The sequence below is a fragment of the Pristiophorus japonicus genome, chromosome 30 (genome assembly GCF_044704955.1).
Source record: "Pristiophorus japonicus isolate sPriJap1 chromosome 30, sPriJap1.hap1, whole genome shotgun sequence".
Taxonomy (NCBI): Eukaryota; Metazoa; Chordata; class Chondrichthyes; family Pristiophoridae; genus Pristiophorus; species Pristiophorus japonicus.
The window spans coordinates 7,165,286-7,187,372 of NC_092006.1; the positions used below are offsets into that span (position 1 = coordinate 7,165,286).

The window sequence follows — 22,087 nt, forward strand, 5'->3', positions numbered from 1 at the left end:
ACGCAGTGTTTGTGCACAGCTCCCGGTGACGACAGCAATGTGTGTGTGTGCACAGCTCTCGGTGACGAGCGCAGTGTTTGTGCACAGCTCCCGGTGACGAGAGCAGTGTGTGTGTGCACAGCTCCCGGTGACGAGCGCAGTGTGTGTGTGCACAGCTCTCGGTGACGAGCGCAGTGTGTGTGTGCACAGCTCTCGGTGACGAGCGCAGTGTTTGTGCACAGCTCCCGGTGACGAGAGCAGTGTGTGTGTGCACAGCTCCCGGTGACGAGCGCAGTGTGTGTGTGCACAGCTCCCGGTGACGAGCGCAATCTGTGTGCACAGCCCCTGCCTGTGTGGAGCCGCCTGACTCCGGGGTTTGCGGACAGGCGGCGCGGCGGGCTGCTGCTGCTGCGGGTCCTACGGCTCGGTTGCCGGGGAGACGCGGCCTAGTGGGCGGGAGAAACCTTTGCTCTCGCTGTGCGCGGCGGGGATGTGGCGGCTGGGCCTCTGGCGGCGGCTGGTGCAGCCCGGGCCCGGGGGCTGCGGCGGGGAGCGAGGGCTGCGGCTTAGCGCCGGCCTGGTGAGGGTCCGCGCCCGGCCTCGGGAGTTAGCGCCGGTTATTTGGTGGTGGTGGTGGTGGGGGGAGGGGAGGGGAGGGGGTTAGTGTGTGTGTGTGGGGGAGGGGAGGGGGTTAGTGTGTGTGTGTGGGGGAGGGGAGGGGGTTAGTGTGTGTGTGTGGGGGAGGGGAGGGGGTTAGTGTGTGTGTGTGGGGGAGGGGAGGGGGTTAGTGTGTGTGTGGGGGAGGGGAGGGGGTTAGTGTGTGTGTGGGGGGGAGGGGAGGGGGTTAGTGTGTGTGTGGGGGAGGGGAGGGGGTTAGTGTGTGTGTGGGGGGGAGGGGAGGGGGTTAGTGTGTGTGTGTGGGGGAGGGGAGGGGGTTAGTGTGTGTGTGTGTGGGGGAGGGGAGGGGGTTAGTGTGTGTGTGGGGGAGGGGAGGGGGTTATTGTGTGTGTGGGGGAGGGGAGGGGGTTATTGTGTGTGTGGGGGAGGGGAGGGGGTTAGTGTGTGTGTGTGGGGGAGGGGAGGGGGTTAGTGTGTGTGGGGGAGGGGAGGGGGTTAGTGTGTGTGTGGGGGAGGGGAGGGGGTTAGTGTGTGTGTGGGGGAGGGGAGGGGGTTAGTGTGTGTGTGGGGGAGGGGAGGGGGTTAGTGTGTGTGTGGGGGAGGGGAGGGGGTTAGTGTGTGTGTGGGGGAGGGGAGGGGGTTAGTGTGTGTGTGGGGGGGAGGGGAGGGGGTTAGTGTGTGTGTGGGGGAGGGGAGGGGGTTAGTGTGTGTGGGGGAGGGGAGGGGGTTAGTGTGTGTGGGGGGAGGGGAGGGGGTTAGTGTGTGTGTGGGGAGGGGAGGGGGTTAGTGTGTGTGTGGGGGAGGGGAGGGGGTTAGTGTGTGTGTGGGGGAGGGGAGGGGGTTAGTGTGTGTGTGGGGGAGGGGAGGGGGTTAGTGTGTGTGTGGGGGAGGGGAGGGGGTTATTGTGTGTGTGGGGGAGGGAGTTATTTGTGGGGGGGAGGGGAGGGGGTTATTGTGTGTGTGGGGGAGGGAGTTATTTGTGGGGGGGAGGGGAGGGGGTTATTGTGTGTGTGTGTGGGGGGGGAGGGGAGGGGGTTATTGTGTGTGTGGGGGAGGGAGTTATTTGTGGGGGGGAGGGGAGGGGGTTATTGTGTGTGTGTGTGGGGGGGGAGGGGAGGGGGTTATTGTGTGTGTGGGGGGGGAGGGGAGGGGGTTATTGTGTGTGTGGGGGGGGAGGGGAGGGGGTTATTGTGTGTGTGGGGGGGGAGGGGAGGGGGTTATTGTGTGTGTGGGGGGGGAGGGGGTTATTGTGTGTGTGGGGGGGGAGGGGAGGGGGTTATTGTGTGTGTTGTGTGGGGAGGGGGTTATTGTGTGTGTTGTGTGGGGGTGGGATTATTGTGGCTGGTGGGGGGAGGTGAAAGTGAGATGAGGCTGGGTGGCTCTTTGCTGGCCGGCATGGGCCGAATGGCCGCCTCCAGTGCGGTAAATTTCTCTGATTATCGGGGCTGGGAGCAAGGTATCTCAGGGCCTGTCGCTGACGGCGGACACGTTACTGGACCGATAATCCAGAGAACAGGCGTTCACATCTCACTGCCGTTTGAGAATGTGAATTCTGCTCAGAAATGCAGTTGGAATAACCATGGAGCTGTGGGATTGTGGTTAAAAAAACCTTATTTGGTTCAGTAATGTCCCGGCAGGGATAGGAACCTGCCGCCTGTACCCGGTCTGGGCCTATATGTGACTCCAGTCCTACACCAATGTGGTTGACTCTGAATCACAGAAATTTACAGCACGGGAGGAGGCCATTCGGCCCATCGTGTCCCGCGCCGGCCGACAAAGAGCCACCCAGCCTAATCCCACTTTCCCGCTCTCGGTCCGTAGCCCTGTAGGTTACAGCACTTCAAGTGTTACATCCAGGTACTTTTTAAATGTGGTGAGGGTTTCTGCCTCTACCACCCTTTCAGGCAGTGAGTTCCACCCCAGACCCCCACCACCCTCTGGGTGAAGGAATTCTCCCTCAAATCCCCTCTAAACCTCCCCCCAATTACTTTCAATCTATGCCCCCTGGTTATTGACCCCTCTGCCAAGGGAAACAGGTCCGTCCTATCCACTCTATCCAGGCCTCTCATCATTTTATACACCTCAATCAGGTCTCCCCTCGGCCTCCTCTGTTCCAAAGAAAACAACCCCAATCTTTTCGCAACCGAGACTCCAGGATGGTATGTTGCCTCCCTGGTGCAAGGGTCAAGGATGTCTCGGAGCGGGTGCAGGACATTCTGAAAAGGGAGGGAGAACAGCCAGTTGTCGTGGTGCACGTTGGTACCAACGACATAGGTTTTAAAAAAAAGGGATGAGGTCCTACGAAACGAATTTAAGGAGCTAGGAGCTAAATTAAAAAGTAGGACCTCAAAAGTAGTAATCTCGGGATTGCTACCAGTGCCACGTGCTAGTCAGTAGGAATCGCAGGATAGCGCAGATGAATACGTGGCTTGAGCAGTGGTGCAGCAGGGAGGGATTCAAATTCCTGGGGCATTGGAACCGGTTCTGGGGGAGGTGGGACCAGTACAAACCGGACGGTCTGCACCTGGGCAGGACCAGAACCAATGTCCTAGGGGGAGTGTTTGCTAGTGCTGTTGGGGAGGAGTTAAACTAATCTGGCAGGGGGATGGGAACCAATGCAGGGAGACAGAGGGAAACAAAAAGGAGGCAAAAACAAAAGACAGAAAGGAGATGAGGAAAAGTGGAGGGCAGAGAAACCCAAGGCAAAGAACAAAAAGGGCCACTGTACAGCAAAATTCTAAAAGGACAAAGGGTGTTAAAAAAACAAGCCTGAAGGCTTTGTGTCTTAATGCAAGGAGTATCCGTAATAAAGTGGATGAATTAACTGTGCAAATAGATGTTAACAAATATGATGTGATTGGGATTACGGAGACGTGGCTCCAGGATGATCAGGGCTGAGAACTCAACATCCAGGGGTATTCAACATTCAGGAAGGATAGAATAAAAGGAAAAGGAGGTGGGGTAGCATTGCTGGTTAAAGAGGAGATTAATGCAATAGTTAGGAAGGACATTAGCTTGGATGATGTGGAATCTATATGGGTAGAGCGGCAGAACACCAAAGGGCAAAAAACATTAGTGGGAGTTGTGTACAGACCTCCAAACAGTAGTAGTGATGTTGGGGGAGGGTATCAAACAGGAAATTAGGAGTGCATGCAATAAAGGTGCAGCAGTTATAATGGGGGACTTTAATATGCACATAGATTGGGCTAGCCAAACTGGAAGCAATATGGTGGAGGAGGATTTCCTGGAGTGCATAAGGGATGGTTTTCTAGACCAATATGTCGAGGAACCAACTAGGGGGGAGGCCATCTTAGACTGGGTGTTGTGTAATGAGAGAGGATTAATTAGCAATCTCATTGTGCGAGGCCCCTTGGGGAAGAGTGACCATAATATGGTGGAATTCTGCATTAGGATGGAGAATGAAACAGTTAATTCAGAGACCATGGTCCAGAACTTAAAGAAGGGTAACTTTGAAGGTATGAGGCGTTAATTGGCTAGGATAGATTGGCGAATGATACTTAAGGGGTTGACTGTGGATGGGCAATGGCAGACATTTAGAGACCGCGTGGATGAACTACAACAATTGTACATTCCTGTCTGGCGTAAAAATAAAAAAGGGAAGGTGGCTCAACCGTGGCTATCAAGGGAAATCAGGGATAGTATTAAAGCCAAGGAAGTGGCATACAAATTGGCCAGAAATAGCAGCGAACCTGGGGACTGGGAGAAATTTAGAACTCAGCAGAGGAGGACAAAGGGTTTGATTAGGGCAGGGAAAATGGAGTACGAGAAGAAGCTTGCAGGGAACATTAAGGCGGATTGCAAAAGTTTCTATAGGTATGTCAAGAGAAAAAGGTTAGTAAAGACAAACGTAGGTCCCCTGCAGTCAGAATCAGGGGAAGTCATAGCGGGGAACAAAGAAATGGCGGACCAATTGAACAAGTACTTTGGTTCGGTATTCACTGAGGAGGACACAAACAACCTTCCGGATATAAAAGGGGTCAGAGGGTCTCGTAAGGAGGAGGAACTGAGGGAAATCTTTATTAGTCGGGAAATTGTGATGGGGAAATTGATGGGATTGAAGGCCGATAAATCCCCAGGGCCTGATGGACTGCATCCCAGAGTACTTAAGGAGGTGGCCTTGGAAATAGTGGATGCATTGACGATCATTTTCCAACATTCCATTGACTCTGGATCAGTTCCTATGGAGTGGAGGGTAGCCAATGTAACCCCACTTTTTAAAAAAGGAGGGAGAGAGAAAACAGGGAATTATAGACCGGTCAGCCTGACATCGGTAGTGGGTAAAGTGATGGAATCAATTATTAAGGATGTCATAGCAGCGCATTTGGAAATAGGTGACATGATAGGTCCAAGTCAGCATGGATTTGTGAAAGGGAAATCATGCTTGACAAATCTTCTGGAATTTTTTGAGGATGTTTCCAGTAAAGTGGACAAGGGAGAACCAGTTGATGTGGTATATTTGGACTTTCAGAAGGCTTTCGACAAGGTCCCACACAGGAAATTAATGTGCAAAGTTAAAGCACATGGGATTGGGGGTAGTGTGCTGACGTGGATTGAGAACTGGTTGTCAGACAGGAAGCAAAGAGTAGGAGTAAATGGGTAGTTTTCAGAATGGCAGGCAGTGACTCGTGGGGTACCACAAGGTTCTGTGCTGGGGCCCCAGCTGTTTACACTGTACATTAATGATTTAGATGAGGTGATTAAATGTAGTATATCCAAATTTGCGGATGACACTAAGTTGGGTGGCAGTGTGAGCTGCGAGGAGGATGCTATGAGGCTGCAGAGTGACTTGGATAGGTTAGGTGAGTGGGCAAATGCATGGCAGATGAAGTATAATGTGGATAAATGTGAGGTTATCCACTTTGGTGGTAAAAACAGAGAGACAGACTATTATCTGAATGGTGACAGATTAGGAAAAGGGGAGGTGCAACGAGACCTGGGTGTCATGGTACATCAGTCATTGAAGGTTGGCATGCAGGTACAGCAGGCGGTTAAGAAAGCAAATGGCATGTTGGCCTTCATAGCGAGGGGATTTGAGTACAGGGGCAGGGAGGTGTTGCTACAGTTGTACAGGGCATTGGTGAGGCCACACCTGGAGTATTGTGTACAGTTTTGGTCTCCTAACTTGAGGAAGGACATTCTTGCTATTGAGGGAGTGCAGCGAAGATTCACCAGACTGATTCCCGGGATGGTGGGACTGACCTATCAAGAAAGACTGGATCAACTGGGCTTGTATTCACTGGAGTTCAGAAGAGTGAGAGGGGACCTCATAGAAACGTTTAAAATTCTGACGGGTTTAGACAGGTTAGATGCAGGAAGAATGTTCCAAATGTTGGGGAAGTCCAGAACCAGGGGTCACAGTCTAAGGATAAGGGGTAAGCCATTTAGGACCGAGATGAGGAGAAACTTCTTCACCCAGAGAGTGGTGAACCTGTGGAATTCTCTACCACAGAAAGTAGTTGAGGCCAGTTCACTAAATATATTCAAAAGGGAGTTAGATGAAGTACTTGCTACTCGGGGGATCAAGGGGTATGGCGAGAAAGCAGGAATGGGGTACTGAAGTTGCATGTTCAGCCATGAACTCATTGAATGGCGGTGCAGGCTCGAAGGGCTGAATGGCCTACTCCTGCACCTATTTTCTGTGTTTCTATGTTTCCAATCTTTCCTCATCGCTAAAATTCTCCAGTCCTGGCAACGTCCTGGAAAATCTCCTCTCTACCCTCTCTAGTGCAACATCCTGGTTTAATCTCCTCTGTACCCTCTCCAGTGCAACATCTTGGTAAATCTCCTCTCTACCCTCTCCAGTGCAACATCCTGGTAAATCTCCTCCCTACCCTCTCCAGTGCAACATCCTGGTAAATCTCCTCTGCACCCTCTCCAGTGCAATCACATCTTTCCTGTAATGTGGTGACCAGAACTGCACGCAGTACTCCAGCTGTGGCCTAACCAGTGTTTCATACAGTTCAAGCAATCCCTGCTCTTGTATTCTATGCCTCGACTTAGAAAGGCAAGTATTCCGTATGCCTTCTTAACCACCTTATCCACCTGGCCTGCTACCTTCAGGGATCTGTGGACCTGCACTCCCAGGTCCCTTTGTTTCTCCACACTTCTCAGTGTCTGCCCATTTAATGTGTATTCCCTTGCCTTGTTAGCCCTCCCCAAATGCATTACCTCACACTTCTCAGGATTGAATTCCATTTGCCACTGTTCTGCCCATCTGACTAGTTCATTGATAGCTTCCTGCAGTCTACAGCTTTCTTCTTTATTGTCAACCACACGGCCAATTTTAGTATCATCTGCAAACTTCTAAATCATACCCCCTCTATTCAAGTCTCATCATCTTATAGGTAGTCCCTCAAAACGAGGATAACTTGCTTCTACGCCAAAAAGAATGAGTTCCCGGATGTTTCAATAATATTCCAGATCCCGAACTACATCCTGAAGGGTGGAAGATGCCTGTGGGTGGATTGTTTTAACGTGGGGTGACTGTTAAAACAATCCACACCAGCCACCACACGGGCTTGACAGAGCGAGGCCTTAGTCCAGGGGCAAGGGTTAACCAGGACGACTGGAGACCAGCTCTGCTGCACGGACCCAGTGCGCGCACATATCGCACAGTGTGGGCTGGCCCCGTGCTGCCCCCTAGGGCCCTCGCCTCTTCTGGCCCCAGACTCTCACCTCCCCTGGGCCCCCCGATCACCTCCCTCTACAGTCTCTCGCCGCTCCTGCTGTATCTCCCCACGCTCCAGTCACCGACCTGGACCTTGCCGTGGTCATGGCCGCCATGCTGTTCCAGAGGCCTCCACGTTGCCCATGGCCAATGCTCGCCACTCCTTTCATTGATATATGCCACAAGCACCGAGTCTTGAGCCCTGCAGAGCCCCACCAGCAACAGCCTTCCAGTCACAAGGCACATTAGTCCATGTACTCGAAGAGTTATGATCTGCAGGACCAGGGGGAAATTAGACTGCTCGCATAGATGGGCCGAATGGCAGCCTCCTGTGCTGTTACGATTCCGGGTCCAGTCGCCTTGCAGTGTGTCCAGCGACCTGTGACGTGCGATCCTCGCAAAGGGTCTTGGGGGCCCGGTTCCCAAAGCACCGATTGTTGACGCCGGTTTGTTCCCGCAGCGGACGGTGCTGGTGGAACGGTGCTGGCAGGTCCCGCTCCCCAAGGAAGGCAAGCCGGCCAGACTGCACCCCAGGAGGCACCGGGTGTACAAACTGGCGGAGGACACCAAGCACAAGCCCCAGGAGAAGCTGGAACTGATCCTGACTCAGACGGTCCCCAGTACGTATTTGCAGCCGCGTTTCCTCTCTTCCCAACTGTAGCGCCGGGAGTAACCGCAGTGTCGGCCGTGGCTGCGTGGGCAGCGCTCTCGCCTCTGGGCCGTGGGTTCGAGTCCCACTCCAGGGAAGTGAGCACATAAAACTAGGCTGACGCTCCCAGTGCAGTACTGAGGGAGCGCCGCACTGCGCTGTCGGAGGGGCAGTACTGAGGGAGCGCCGCACTGCGCTGTCGGAGGGGCAGTACTGAGGGAGCGCCGCACTGCGCTGTCGGAGGAGCGGTACTGAGGGAGCGCCGCACTGCCCTGTCGGAGGGGCGGTACTGAGGGAGCGCCGTACTGCCCTGTCGGAGGGGCGGTACTGAGGGAGCGCCGTACTGCCCTGTCGGAGGGGCGGTACTGAGGGAGCGCCGTACTGCCCTGTCGGAGGGGCGGTACTGAGGGAGCGCCGTACTGCCCTGTCGGAGGGGCGGTACTGAGGGAGCGCCGCACTGCCCTGTCGGAGGGGCGGTACTGAGGGAGCGCCGTACTGCGCTGTCGGAGGGGCGGTACTGAGGGAGCGCCGTACTGCGCTGTCGGAGGGGCGGTACTGAGGGAGCGCCGCACTGCGCTGTCGGAGGGGCGGTACTGAGGGAGCGCCGTACTGCGCTGTCGGAGGGGCGGTACTGAGGGAGCGCCGCACTGCGCTGTCGGAGGGGCGGTACTGAGGGAGCGCCGTACTGCGCTGTCGGAGGGGCAGTACTGAGGGAACGTTAAACCGAGGCCCCGTCTGCCCTCTCGGGTGGATGTAAAAGATCCCGGGGCCACTATTGGAAGAAGAGCAGGGGGAGTTCTCCCCGGTGTCCTGGGGCCAATATTTATCCCTCAACCAACATCACTAAAACAGATGATCCGGGTCATTATCACATCGCTGTGTGTGGGAGCTTGCTGTGCGATCATTGGCTGCCGCGTTTCCCACAATACAGCAGTGACGAACCTCAAAAGTACTTCATCGGCTGTAAAGCGTCTTGGGAGGCCTGGTGCTCGTGAAAGGCGCTATATAAATGCAAGTCTTTCAATAGAGCCACAGACCCGGTAAATTCTTTCGGCGTGCTTTTTTTGTTTTCAGAGCTCGGAGGCCGGGGGGACACGGTGTTTGTGAAGAAGTCCGTGGGGCGTAACCAGCTCCTCCCGCAGGCCCTCGCTGTCTACGCCTCCCCGGAGAACAAGGCCTTGTTCGAGCAGGAGCGACGGGTGAGTGCGGCAACGGTCCTTTCGACCCGGTTCCCCGGACCCCTCCCACGCTGGGCGCCGGCTCCCGTTCCCGGCTCCCGGGGGGGACAGGGTCACGGCGTGAGTCGGTGGCAGGGGGTGCGGGCACGAATTGAAGAGAATAACCCTTCTAAACCAGGTTTCTTGTGTTCGAACAGCTACTCCGAGAGGGGAGGCCAGAGGAGAGAACGCAGACACGGACCGGAGAAATGGTGAGTGGGCCTTACTGCTCTGGTAACGTCCCTAGCTCTCTAATCTCAGCTCCCACACCCCTCCCTATCTCTGTAACCTCCTCCAGCCCCTACACCCCTCCCTATCTCTGTAACCTCCTCCAGCCCCCACACCCCTCCCTATCTCTGTAACCTCCTCCAGCCCCCACACCCCTCCCTATCTCTGTAACCTCCTCCAGCCCCCACACCCCTCCCTATCTCTGTAACCTCCTCCAGCCCTACACCCCTCCCTATCTCTGTAATCTCCTCCAGCCCCTACACCCCTCCCTATCTCTGTAATCTCCTCCAGCCCCTACACCCCTCCCTATCTCTGTAACCTCTTCCAGCCCTACACCCCTCCCTATCTCTGTAATCTCCTCCAGCCCCTACACCCCTCCCTATCTCTGTAACCTCCACCAGCCCCGACACCCCTCCCTATCTCTGTAACCTCCTCCAGCCCCTACACCCCTCCCTATCTCTGTAACCTCATCCAGCGCTCCGATCTCTGCGCTGCCCCAATTCTGCCCTCTTGCCCATCCCCCAATTTCCATCGCTCCACCATCGGTGGCCGTGCCTTCAGCTGCCTGGGCCCCAAGCTCTGGAACTCCCTCCCTAAACCTCTCCGCCTCTCTCTCTCTCTCTCTCTCCCCCTTTTAAGATGCTATTTAAAACCTACCTCTTTGACTAAGCTTTTGTTCACCTGTCCTCATGTATGAGTGAAGAAATTCCTCCTCATCTCAGTCCTAAATGGCCGAGCCCTTATCCTGAGACTGTGTGACCCCTGGGTCTAGACGCCCCAGCCCCGGGGGGGAAACACCCTCCCTGCATCTACCCTGTCAATCCACTTCACAACCTTGTATGTTTCAATGAGATCACCTTTCATTCTTCTAAACTCCAGAGAGTATGGGCCCAATGTACTCAATCTCTCCTCATAGGACAACCCTCTCATCCCAGGGATCAGTCTGGTGAACCCTCTCATCCCAGGGATCAGTCTGGTGAACCCTCTCATCCCAGGGATCAGTCTGGTGAACCCTCTCATCCCAGGGATCAGTCTGGTGAACCCTCTCATCCCAGGGATCAGTCTGGTGAACCCTCTCATCCCAGGGATCAGTCTGGTGAACCCTCTCATCCCAGGGATCAGTCTGGTGAACCCTCTCATCCCAGGGATCAGTCTGGTGAACCCTCTCATCCCAGGGATCAGTCTGGTGAACCTCTGTTGCAGCACCTTCAGATAAGGAGACCAAAATTGTGCACAGTTATCATCACAGGCCGTCCCTCGGAGTCAAGGAAGATTTGCTTCCACTCTCAAAATGAGTCCTTCGGCGGCTGAACAGTCCAATACGGGAGCCACAGTCCCTGTCACAGGTGGGACAGACAGTGGTTGAGGGAAGGGGAGGGTGGGACTGGTTTGCCTCACGCTCCTTCCGCTGCCTGCGCTTGGTTTCTGCACGCTCTCGGCGACGAGACTCGAGGAGCTCAGCGCCCTCCCGGATGTACTTCCTCCACTTAGGGCGGACTGGTCTTTGGGCCCAGGGACTCCCAGGTGTCGGTGGGGATGTTGCACTTTATCAGGGGAGGCTTTGAGGATGGTCCCTTGTAACGTTTCCTCTGCCCACCTTTGGCTCGCTTGCCGTGAAGGAGTTCCGAGTAGAGCGCTTGTTTTGGGAGTCTCGTGTCGGGGACATGCGAACAATGTGGCCCTGCCCAGCGGAGCTGGTCGAGTGTGGTCAGTGCTTCGATGCTGGGGATGTTGGCCTGGTTGAGAACACTGACATTGGTATAGGAGCAGGGAGGTCTTACTGCAGTTGTACAGGGTCTTGGTGAGGCCACACCTTGAATATTGTGTACAGTTTTTGTTAAGTCCTAACTCTAATGTACTGACTTACACAAGACACACACTGAAATCAAGGTCACTCAGGACCTGCACCTTTAATTCCAGCTCTCCAGTGCTGCACTTGCCCGAGACTTCCCTTTATATACCACAGTGAGACAGGTATGGAGTGTCTCCTGCAAGTGCACCCCTGGTGGTAAGGTATGCTTATTGTTACAGGTCATATCCAGTTACAGTCATGTATAGCATGGTAAGATAGTTATATACAGTAATGTGAGATACATGACAGTTTTGGTCTCCTAACCTGAGGAAGGACGTTCTTGCTATTGAGGGAGTGCAGCGAAGGTTCACCAGACTGATTCCCGGGATGGCAGGACTGACATATGAAGAAAGACTGGATCGACTGGGCCTGTATTCACAGGAGTTTAGAAGAATGAGAGGGGATCTCATAGACGCATATAAAATTCTGATGGGACTGGACAGGTTAGATGCAGGAAGAATGTTCCCGATGTTGGGGAAGTCCAGAACCAGGGGTCACAGTCTAAGGATAAGGGGTAAGCCATTTACGACCAAGATGAGGAGAAACTTCTTCACCCAGAGAGTGGTGAACCTGTGGAATTCTCTACCACAGGAAGTTGTTGAGGCCGGTTCGTTGGATATATTCAAAAGGGAGTTAGATGTGGCCCTTACGGCTAAAGGGATCAAGGGGTATGGAGAGAAAGCAGGAATGGGGTACTGAAGTTGCATGATCAGCCATGATCATATTGAATGGTGGTGCAGGCTCGAAGGGCCGAATGGCCTGCTCCTGCACCTATTTTCTGTTTGTGTCCCTCCCAGGGGATTTGTAGGATCTTGCGGAGGAGACATCGTTGGTGGTATTTCTCCAGAGATTTGAGGCGTGAAATGTGGCATCTACGATGTGCGCAGTACTCCAGGTGTGGTCTCACCAAGGCCCTGTACAATTGGAGCAAGATGTCCTTACTCTTGTACCTCCGAACCAAAGAGAGGACGGAGAGAAACGTATTCACGCAGCGAGTTGTTGTGATCGGGAACGCGCTGCCTGAAAGGGAGCAGATTCAATCGGCACTTTCAAACCGGGGGGGAATTGGGTAAATACCGGAAGGGGGGGAAATGTGCCGGGCTGTGGGGAAAGAGCAGGGGGGAGTGGGACTGATTGGATCGCTCTGTCACAGAGCCGGCACAGCACGGGCTCCCTGGGGCCCAATAGCCTCCCCATTCCGTGCCACACGATTCTCGAGCCTTCTGCTTCCGCCAAAACAGACCGTCGAGTTCCTGAAGAATTCCAAGCTGATGGTGAGGATGAAGAACAACGTGAAGTGGGAGCTGACAAAGGAGATCGTCTGTCGCCAGTTCCTGACGGAGGTGAGTGAGATAGCAGGGCTCGGGTAACCCCCCCCCCCCCCTCTCCCCGGTCAGAGCTGACTCAGTTGGTCTCACCCGGGGCTGCAGTTGAGGTGCTACATGGGCGAAACCATTGAGGCGGGCGGGGGTGGAGGGAGAAGGCTTTGGCCTCGTTTAGTTTTTGGCCCGGTCAGCCGTGGCTCAGTGGGGCAGCACTCTCTCACCTCCTGGGTCGGAAGGTCGTGAGGTCACGTCTCAGTCCAGGGACTTGAGCACATAAATCCAGGCCGGCGTTCCCAGTACTGAGGGAGCGCCGCACTGTCGGAGGGGCAGTACTGAGGGAGCGCCACACTGTCGGAGGGGCAGTACTGAGGGAGCGCCGCACTGTCGGAGGGGCAGTACTGAGGGAACGCCGCACTGTCGGAGGGGCGGTACTGAGGGAGCGCCGCACTGTCGGAGGGGCGGTACTGAGGGAGCGCCGCACTGTCGGAGGGGCAGTACTGAGGGAGCGCCGCACTGTCGGAGGGGCAGTACTGAGGGAGCGCCGCACTGTCGGAGGGGCAGTACTGAGGGAGCGCCGCACTGTCGGAGGGGCGGTACTGAGGGAGTGCCGTACTGTCGGAGGGGCAGTACTGAGGGAGCGTCGGAGGGGCGGTACTGAGGGAGCGCCGCACTGTCGGAGGGGCGGTACTGAGGGAGCGCCGCACTGTCGGAGGGGCGGTACTGAGGGAGCGCCGCACTGTCGGAGGGGCGGTACTGAGGGAGCGCCGCACTGTCGGAGGGGCTGAGCGATCCCGGGGAGGTTTAATGAGTGAAAGCTGCACCTTTTCTTTCCCAGCTCCGAGTGTTTGTGCCGCCAGACGCGCTGAAGATTCCCGATGATCCGATCAGTACCTGGGGCGAGCACTGGTGCGAGGTGACGGTGAGTGATCGCGAGATCCTTCCTTCTCTTACACAATCTTCCTCCTTCATTATCGCACACTCCCAGGGCAGGTACAGGGGGTTAGATACAGAGTAAAGCTCTCTCTACACTGTCATATCAAACACTCCCAGGGCAGGTACAGGGGGTTAGATACAGAGTAAAGCTCCCTCTACACTGTCCCATCAAACACTCCCAGGGCAGGTACAGGGGGTTAGTTACAGAGTAAAGCTCCCTCTACACTGTCCCATCAAACACTCCCAGGGCAGGTACAGCACGGGGTTAGATAAAGAGTAAAGCTCCCTCTACACTGTCCCATCAAACACTCCCAGGGCAGGTACAGGGGGTTAGATACAGAGTAAAGCTCCCTCTACACTGTCCCATCAAACGCTCCCAGGGCAGGTACAGGGGGTTAGATACAGAGTAAAGCTCCCTCCACACTGTCCCATCAAACACTCCCAGGGCAGGTACAGGGGGTTAGATACAGAGTAAAGCTCCCTCTACACTGTCCCATCAAACACTCCCAGGGCAGGTACAGCATGGGTTAGATACAGAGTAAAGCTCCCTCTACACTGTCCCATCAAACACTCCCAGGGCAGGTACAGGGGGTTAGATACAGAGTAAAGCTTCCTCTACACTGTCCCCATCACACACTCCCAGGGCAGGTATAGGGGGTTAGATACAGAGTAAAGCTTCCTCTACACTGTCCCATCACACACTCCCAGGGCAGGTACAGGGGGTTAGATACAGAGTAAAGCTTCCTCTACACTGTCCCATCAAACACTCCCAGGGCAGGTACAGCACGGGGTTAGATACAGAGTAAAGTGTTGAATTATAACAGTGGGGAAAACATCATTAACCTTTATGGGGGTAAAGAAAATAGATGTTTTAAACGCTGCTATAGGTGATAATGTTTGCAAGTTGAAGTGTGGCATTGAAAAAAAATAAAGGGACAATCATCCACTGTTGCTTTAAGAACATAAAAATTAGGAGCAGGAGTCGGCCATTCGGCCCCTCGAGCCTGCTCCGCCATTCGATAAGATCAGGCTGATCTTCGACCTCAACTCCACTCTCCCGCTCGATCCTTCGATTTCCCCCGAGTGCCCAAAAATCTATCGCTCTCAGCCTTGAATATACTCAACGACTGACCCTCCACAGCCCTCTGGGGCAGAGAATTCCAAAGATTCACCCCCACTCTGAGGGAAGAAATTCCTCCTCATCTCCATCCTCAATGACCGAGCCCTTATCCTGAGACTGTGTGACCCCTGGTTCTCGACTCTCCAGCCCGGGGGGAAACACCCTCCCTGCATCTATCCTGTCAATCCCCCTCAGAATCTTGTGTTTCAATGAGATCATTTCTCATTCTTCTAAACTCCAGAGAGTATCGGCCCAGTCTGCTCAATCTCTCCTCATAGGACAATCCCCCCATCCCAGGAATCAGTCTGGTGAACCTTTGTTACACCGTCTCCAAGGCAAGTATATCCTTGGATAAGGAGACCAGAACTGTGCACAGTACTCCAGGTGTGGTCTCACCAAGGCCCTGTACAATTGTAGCAAGACTTCCTTACTCTTATACTCCAACCCCCTTGCAATAAAGGCCAAGATGCATTTGCCTTCCAAATTGCTTGCTGTACCTGCATACTAACTATGTGTTCCTGTACGAAGACACCTGAATCTCGCTGAACACCAACATTTAGCAGTATCTCACCATAGTATCTCACCATTTAAAAAAAAAAAAAAATTCTGTTTGTCTATTCTTACCAAAGTGAGCAACTTCACATTTTCGCACACTAAACTCCATCTGCCACCTAACTGCCCACTCCCTTAACCCGTCTGCGTCCCTTTGCAGTCTCTGTGTCCTCCTCGCAGCTACCTGTCCCAGCCAGCTTTCTATCATCAGCAAACTTGGGATACATTACACTCGCTCCCTCCATCAAGGTCATTGATGTAGATTGTAAATAGAAACATAGAAACATAGAAAATAGGTGCAGGAGTAGGCCATTCGGCCCTTCTAGCCTGCACCGCCATTCAATGAGTTCATGGCTGAACATTCAACTTCAGTACCCCATTCCTGCTTTCTCGCCATACCCCTTGATCCCCCTAGCAGTAAGGACCTCATCTAACTCCTTTTTGAATATATTTAGTGAATTGGCCTCAACAACTTTCTGTGGTAGAGAATTCCACAGGTTCACCACTCTCTGGGTGAAGAAGTTCCTCCGCATCTCGGTCCTAAATGGCTTACCCCTTATCCTTTGACTGTGACCCCTGGTTCTGGACTTCCCCAACATTGGGAACATTCTTCCTGCATCTAACCTGTCTAACCCCGTCAGAATTTTATATGTTTCTATGAGGTCCCCTCTCATTCTTCTGAACTCCAGTGAATACAAGCCCAGTTGATCCAGTCTTTCTTGATAGGTCAGTCCCGCCATCCCGGGAATCAGTCTGGTGAACCTTCGCTGCACTCCCTCAATAGCAAGAATGTCCTTCCTCAGGTTAGGAGACCAAAACTGTACACAATACTCCAGGTGTGGCCTCACCAATGCCCTGTACAACTGTAGCAACACCTCCCTGCCCCTGTACTCAAATCCCCTTGCTATGAAGGCCAACATGCCATTTGCTTTCTTAACCGCCTGCTGCACCTGCATGCCAACCTTCAATGACTGATGTACCATGACACCCAGGTCTCTTTGCACCTCCCCTTTTCCTAATCTGTCACCATTCAGATAATAGTCTGTCTCTCTGTTTTTACCACCAAAGTGGATAACCTCACATTCATCCACATTATACTTCATCTGCCATGCATTTGCCCACTCACCTAACCTATCCAAGTCGCTCTGCAGCCTCACAGCATCCTCCTCGCAGCTCACACTGCCACCCAACTTAGTGTCATCCGCAAATTTGGAGATACTACATTTAATCCCCTCATCTAAATCATTAATGTACAATGTAAACAGCTGGGGCCCCAGCACAGAACCTTGCGGTACCCCACTTGTCACTGCCTGCCATTCTGAAAAGTACCCATTTACTCCTACTCTTTGCTTCCTGTCTGACAACCAGTTCTCAATCCATGTCAGTACACTACCCCCAATCCCATGTGCTCTAACTTTGCACATCAATCTCTTGTGTGGGACCTTGTCGAACGCCTTCTGAAAGTCCAAATATACCACATCAACTGGTTCTCCCTTATCCACTCTACTGGAAACATCCTCAAAAAATTCCAGAAGATTTGTCAAGCATGATTTCCCTTTCACAAATCCATGCTGACTTGGACCTATCATGTCACCTATTTCCAAATGCACTGCTATGACATCCTTAATAATTGATTCCATCATTTTACCCACTACCGATGTCAGGCTGACCGGTCTATAATTCCCTGTTTTCTCTCTCCCTCCTTTTTTAAAAAGTGGGGTTACATTGGCTACCCTCCACTCCATAGGAACTGATCCAGAGTCAATGGAATGTTGGAAAATGACTGTCAACGCATCCACTATTTCCAAGGCCACCTCCTTAAGTACTCTGGGATGCAGTCCATCAGGCCCTGGGGATTTATCGGCCTTCAATCCCATCAATTTCCCCAACACAATTTCCCGGCTAATAAGGATTTCCCTCAGTTCCTCCTCCTTACTAGACCCCCCGACCCCTTTTATAACCGGAAGGTTGTTCGTGTCCTCCTTCGTGAATACCGAACCAAAGTACTTGTTCAATTGGTCCGCCATTTCTTTGTTCCCCGTTATGACTTCCCCTGAGGCCCCAGCACTGATCCCTGTGGCACCCCTGAAAATGGCCCATTTACCCCTGCAATTGTCGCGAGACTGCCTCGCTCTTGTCACCCTCTTGCGGTAAAGGCCAACGCGCCACGGGAGGTTGTTTTTAACGCTCCGCTCTGACCCCCTGCCGTGCCCTCCACCCCGCAGGTGAACGGCATCGAGACGGTGCGGATGTCGATGGCGGTGGTGAACTTTGAACTCCCGAAGACGAGGCGGTACAAGCACTGGCTGCTCACTCAGCGGCAGACGGAGGATGAGGAACGGCCGGGGGACGCGACAGACCGGGAGTGCTGACCGTGGGAACGGACTCTGGGAGTCGCCGCGCGCCGCCAGGACTCGGGTCAGCGGCCGCACTGGGACCCGGGCGGTTGGGGAAAGTGTGTGTATCGGTTGAGCCGTTTTCCCCCCCCCCCCCCCCCCCCTCCCCTTCTCGATGGCCCCTCCGTTAATGCACATGCTGCGGGTGTACTGTGAACTGTAACGGGTCAGAATGGTCCGTGTCCGATCAATAAACGAGTCGTATCGAGTGACGTGTGGAGCCGTGTGTGCAACATAAAAAACATCTCCCGCCAGTCATCCGAGAGTATGCCCCCCCGCCCCCCCCCCCAGCCAGCAGCTATTTCTACCCGGGTGATCTCGGAGAGAGTTCGGAAAGGGCCGTTTGACCATGGAGGGTGGGGGAGAAAGTCAGATCCTGTCCACACACGCTCCGGGTCAGAAACCAGACAGGAGTGAATCGTTCCCTTGTATACCGCTGTACGTGCACAGGAGCTGACCCGGGGAGACACACGCGGTGTGTGGAGGAAACACTGAGACACACACACAGCCCGTACAGCACCAGGCGGGAGTGAATTATTCCCTTGTATACCGCTGTACGTGCACAGGAGCTGACCCGGACACACACACGCGGTGTGTAGAGGAAACACTCAGAGACACACACTGTGTGTACAGGAGACACACACACAGCCCGTACAGCACCAGGCGGGAGTGAATCATTCCCTTTTACCCGCTGCCTGGGCCCCAAGCTCTGGAATTCCCTCCCTAAAACCCCTCCGCCTCGCTTTCCTCCTTTTAAGACAGATAGAATGGAAGCTTCTGAGCTGTAATACATATTAACACTTCCTGCTAAAATTAAGTTTCTGGACTAAAACCGCAACTGTGGTGAATCTCGAACACAACGCTCGCTCAGTCTGGGGCCCACGGAGCCGTGCCCCACTCTGGGGAATCTCCGAGCCCCCAAATCGCAGAGTGATGGACGATGAGGCTGTCGAGCCCCGATTCCCTCATGGTTAAAACGTGGCTGTTCGCGGGAGGTGCGCGTGGGCCGGAGGAGCCGTTTCTCCCCCCCCCCCCCCCCCCCCGCCCGGTACAGCTCGCTGTCCCGTTCCCCTCGCGGCGTATGTGAGCGCGCACGCAGTGTGAGACGGCTTCGGAAACGGGATTGGGGTCGAGATGGCGTCCGCCAGCACATCTTCAGCAGCAAGCTTAAAGCAAGTACGTCATTGGGGTGAATAAAGACACGTGCAAGCCGCCCGGTGTGAGTTGAATATGGACGTGGCGTAAAAGATCTCGGAAACACCAGCGCAAGTAGATTTTGGGGAAGTCCGCTCACTTAGGCTTAAAATTCCGTCCCCTCCCGATCTTTTTACGGACGATTGTGCTGGAGTCCTGGTGTAAAACCAGCAGGAATCTCTTTCTCTTCCCCCCCCCCCCAATTCAACAGAGCGTAACTTGAGCTACAGAAGTGTGAGGTGATGCATTGGGAAGGGCTAACACATTAAATGGTCGGACACTGAAGTGTAGAGGGACCTTGGAGTGCAGGTCCACAGAACCTTTGGGGGGGGAAAATGAAAACATTAAATCGTGTCCCCCCCCCCGATCTGGGGGACACACCAAACATTTACAAGGCCCTTTTTTTTTTGGGGCACTAAAATCATATTTTTTTCTCCAAGTGCCCCCTATAACAGGGGAGGGTGCAGGTCCACAGATCCCTGAAGGGAGCAGGCCAGGTGGATAAGGCGGTTAAGAAGGCATACGGAATGCTTTCCTTTATTAGCCGAGGCATGGAATACAAGAGCAGGGAGGTTATGCTTGAACTGTATAAAGCACTGGGTTAGGCCACAGCTGGAGTACTGCGTGCAGTTCTGGTCACCACATTACGGGAAAGATGTGATTGCAGTGGAGAGGGTGCAGAGGAGATTTACCAGGATGTTGCCGGGACTGGAGAATTTTTCAAAGTCTCCAAGATTTGCAGCACTTAAAACCGTTCTTCCAACCCTCTTTACACCCATACCCAATTTTTCGAAAACTCGGCCCGTGTGTGACAAGGGACATCATTGGAGTGGATGAAATCCGTGGTTCACGACACTCACTATTCACTTCATACCCAATAATCTGCACACACTGCCCCATCTATGAGGGGCGGCGGGTGCCTAAGGTCATGCACTTGCGCTTAGGTAAGGGACTTTGGCTGGAACTTGGTGGCTTTTGGGGAGATCTGTCCTCTGTGGCTTCTGAAGTCAAAATGGATTGAATTACAAATTGGAAAGTTGGTCAGAACCTGGGCTGGGCAGTTCCAGTTACACATTCCAGAGGAACTTTAGTGTGTGGCTTATCCACCAAGGGGACCAATCAACAATAGGTCATGTGATAATGGACAGCCAACCAGAGACAAGGCAGCCATTTTGGCAGTACAAATAAACACATCCATATAAATACGAAAGTAAAATACTATGGTTGCTGGAATCTGGAATAAAAATATCTGTGCTATTTCCTGCATCTCTGCTCTCACCCTTTCAGAACCATGACAGGGTTCCCCTTGTCCTCACCTTTCACCCCACCAGCCTCCGCGTTCCACAGATCTTCCTCCGCCATTTCCGCCGTCTCCCGCGTGATCCCACCACTAACCACATCTTCCCCGCTTAGCATTCTGAAGGGATCGCTTCCTCTGCGACACCCTGGTCCATTCCGCAGTCACCCCCTTCCCCTTCCCACGGCACCTTCCCGTGCAAACGCAGGAGATGCAACACCTGCCCTTTAACCTCCTCCCTTCTCACTATCCAGGGCCCCAAAAACCCATTCCACGTGAAACCGATTTACTTGTACTTCTTTCAATTTAGTATACTGTATTCACTGCTCATGAGGTGGTCTCCTCTACATTGGGTGAGCGCTTTGCGGAACACCTCCGTTCAGTCTGTAAGCGTGACCCCGAGTTTCCGGTCGCCTGTCACTTTAATTCCCCGCCCCCACTCTCACTATGACCTCTCCGTCCTCTGCCTCCTGCACTGTTCCAATGAAGCTCAACGTAAGCTCGAAGATCAGCACCTCACCTTTCGTTTAGGCACTTTAAAGCCTTCTGGACTCAACATCGAGTTCAACAATTTCAGAGCGTAACCTCTGCCCTTCTTTGGTTCCCTTCCCCCCCTCCTCCCCTCAAAGCCTCCCTGATAAAGTGCAACATCCCCACCGACAGCTGGGAGTCCCTGGCCAAAGACCAGGCCGCCCTAAGTGGAGGAAGTGTATCCGGGAGGGCGCTGAGCACCTCGAGTCTCGTCGCCGAGAGTGTGCAGAAACCAAGCGCAGGCAGCGGAAGGAGCGTGCGGCAAACCAGTCCCACCCTCCCCTTCCCTCAACCACTGTCTGTCCCACCTGTGACAGGGACTGTGGCTCTTGTATTGGACTGTTCAGCCACCTAAGGATTAATTTTAAGAGTGGAAGCAAGTCTTCCTCGATTCTGAGGGACTGCCTATGAGGATGGATGATTTTTTTCTCTTCCCTTTTTCCCTTTGTCTACAATGGCAACTGGCCATTACCTCGCCATTCACACCATAAGCAGATTAACCTTTCTCCAACTCCGGCCATTACCGGCACATCCTCCCTTGTGTCTACTGTGTACCTAACACAGATGAGGCTGCACACAGGGAGGTTAAAGTAACAGTGATCTCAGTCTTTAATAAGACACTCCAGAGTGAGGAACAGGCCTTAGGGGCTGGCTTATGTAAGTGCTCCCAAGGGATGCTGGGATCCCTTGGGACTTCAGGGGATGAGCTCCCTGATGGTGGAACATAGGAGTGCATGCTTTACAGATACACAACATCACTTCCCCCCGCAAAGTCAAAGTGAAAACTATTTACAAGGTGAGGCGGTCGGGAGCCTTTCTTTCCCTGGTGGACCGCCTCGGTACAAATGTCTGTTCTGGTGTGTTGGCTGTGCCCTCGCTGGGCTGGCGTGTTGTTGGCCCTGCAGGGCCAGGTGAGCCTGGCCTTAGAAACATAGAAAATAGGTGCAGGAGCAGGCCATTCGGCCCTTCTAGCCTGCACCGCCATTCAATGAGTTCATGGCTGAACATGCAACTTCAGTACCCCATTCCTGCTTTCTCGCCATACCCCTTGATCCCCCCGAGTAGTAAGGACTACATCTAACTCCTTTTTGAATATATTTAGTGAATTGGCCTCAACAACTTTCTGTGGTAGAGAATTCCACAGGTTCACCCACTCTCTGGGTGAAGAAGTTTCTCCTCATCTCGGTCCTAAATGGCTTACCCCTTATCCTTAGACTGTGACCCCTGGTTCTGGACTTCCCCAACATTGGGAACATTCTTCCTGCATCTAACCTGTCTAAACCCATCAGAATTTTAAACGATTCGATGAGATCCCCTCTCATTCTTCTGAACTCCAGTGAATACAAGTCCAGTTGATCCAGTCTTTCTTGATATGTCAGTCCCACCATCCCGGGAATCAGTCTGATGAACCTTCGCTGCACTCCCTCAATAGCAAGAATGTCCTTCCTCAAGTTAGGAGACCAAAACTGTACACAATACTCCAGGTGTGGCCTCACCAAGGCCCTGTA

The 22,087-nt window shown here is 53.5% G+C and overlaps 1 protein-coding gene across 1 annotated transcript; it reads left to right on the top strand.

The window, feature by feature from the left end:
• Nucleotides 1-312: 312 nt before the first annotated feature.
• On the top strand, nucleotides 313-17,765 carry mrpl9 (mitochondrial ribosomal protein L9). The gene is made up of 7 exons (XM_070868610.1): nucleotides 313-559; nucleotides 7,746-7,905; nucleotides 9,009-9,133; nucleotides 9,310-9,363; nucleotides 12,473-12,574; nucleotides 13,392-13,475; nucleotides 17,387-17,765. Exons 1-7 carry the CDS (start codon nucleotides 470-472, stop codon nucleotides 17,531-17,533), a joined length of 762 nt encoding a protein of 253 aa, XP_070724711.1. The 5' UTR covers nucleotides 313-469; the 3' UTR covers nucleotides 17,534-17,765.
• Nucleotides 17,766-22,087: the final 4,322 nt, after the last annotated feature.

Coding starts and splice junctions, on each gene's coding strand:
- mrpl9 (XM_070868610.1), top strand. CDS start 470: ATGTGGCGGCTGGGCCTCTGGCGGCGGCTGGTGCAGCCCGGGCCCGGG. Junction 9,134..9,309: donor TGTTCGAGCAGGAGCGACGG/GTGAGTGCGGCA, acceptor GTGTTCGAACAG/CTACTCCGAGAGGGGAGGCC. Junction 9,364..12,472: donor AGACACGGACCGGAGAAATG/GTGAGTGGGCCT, acceptor CCGCCAAAACAG/ACCGTCGAGTTCCTGAAGAA.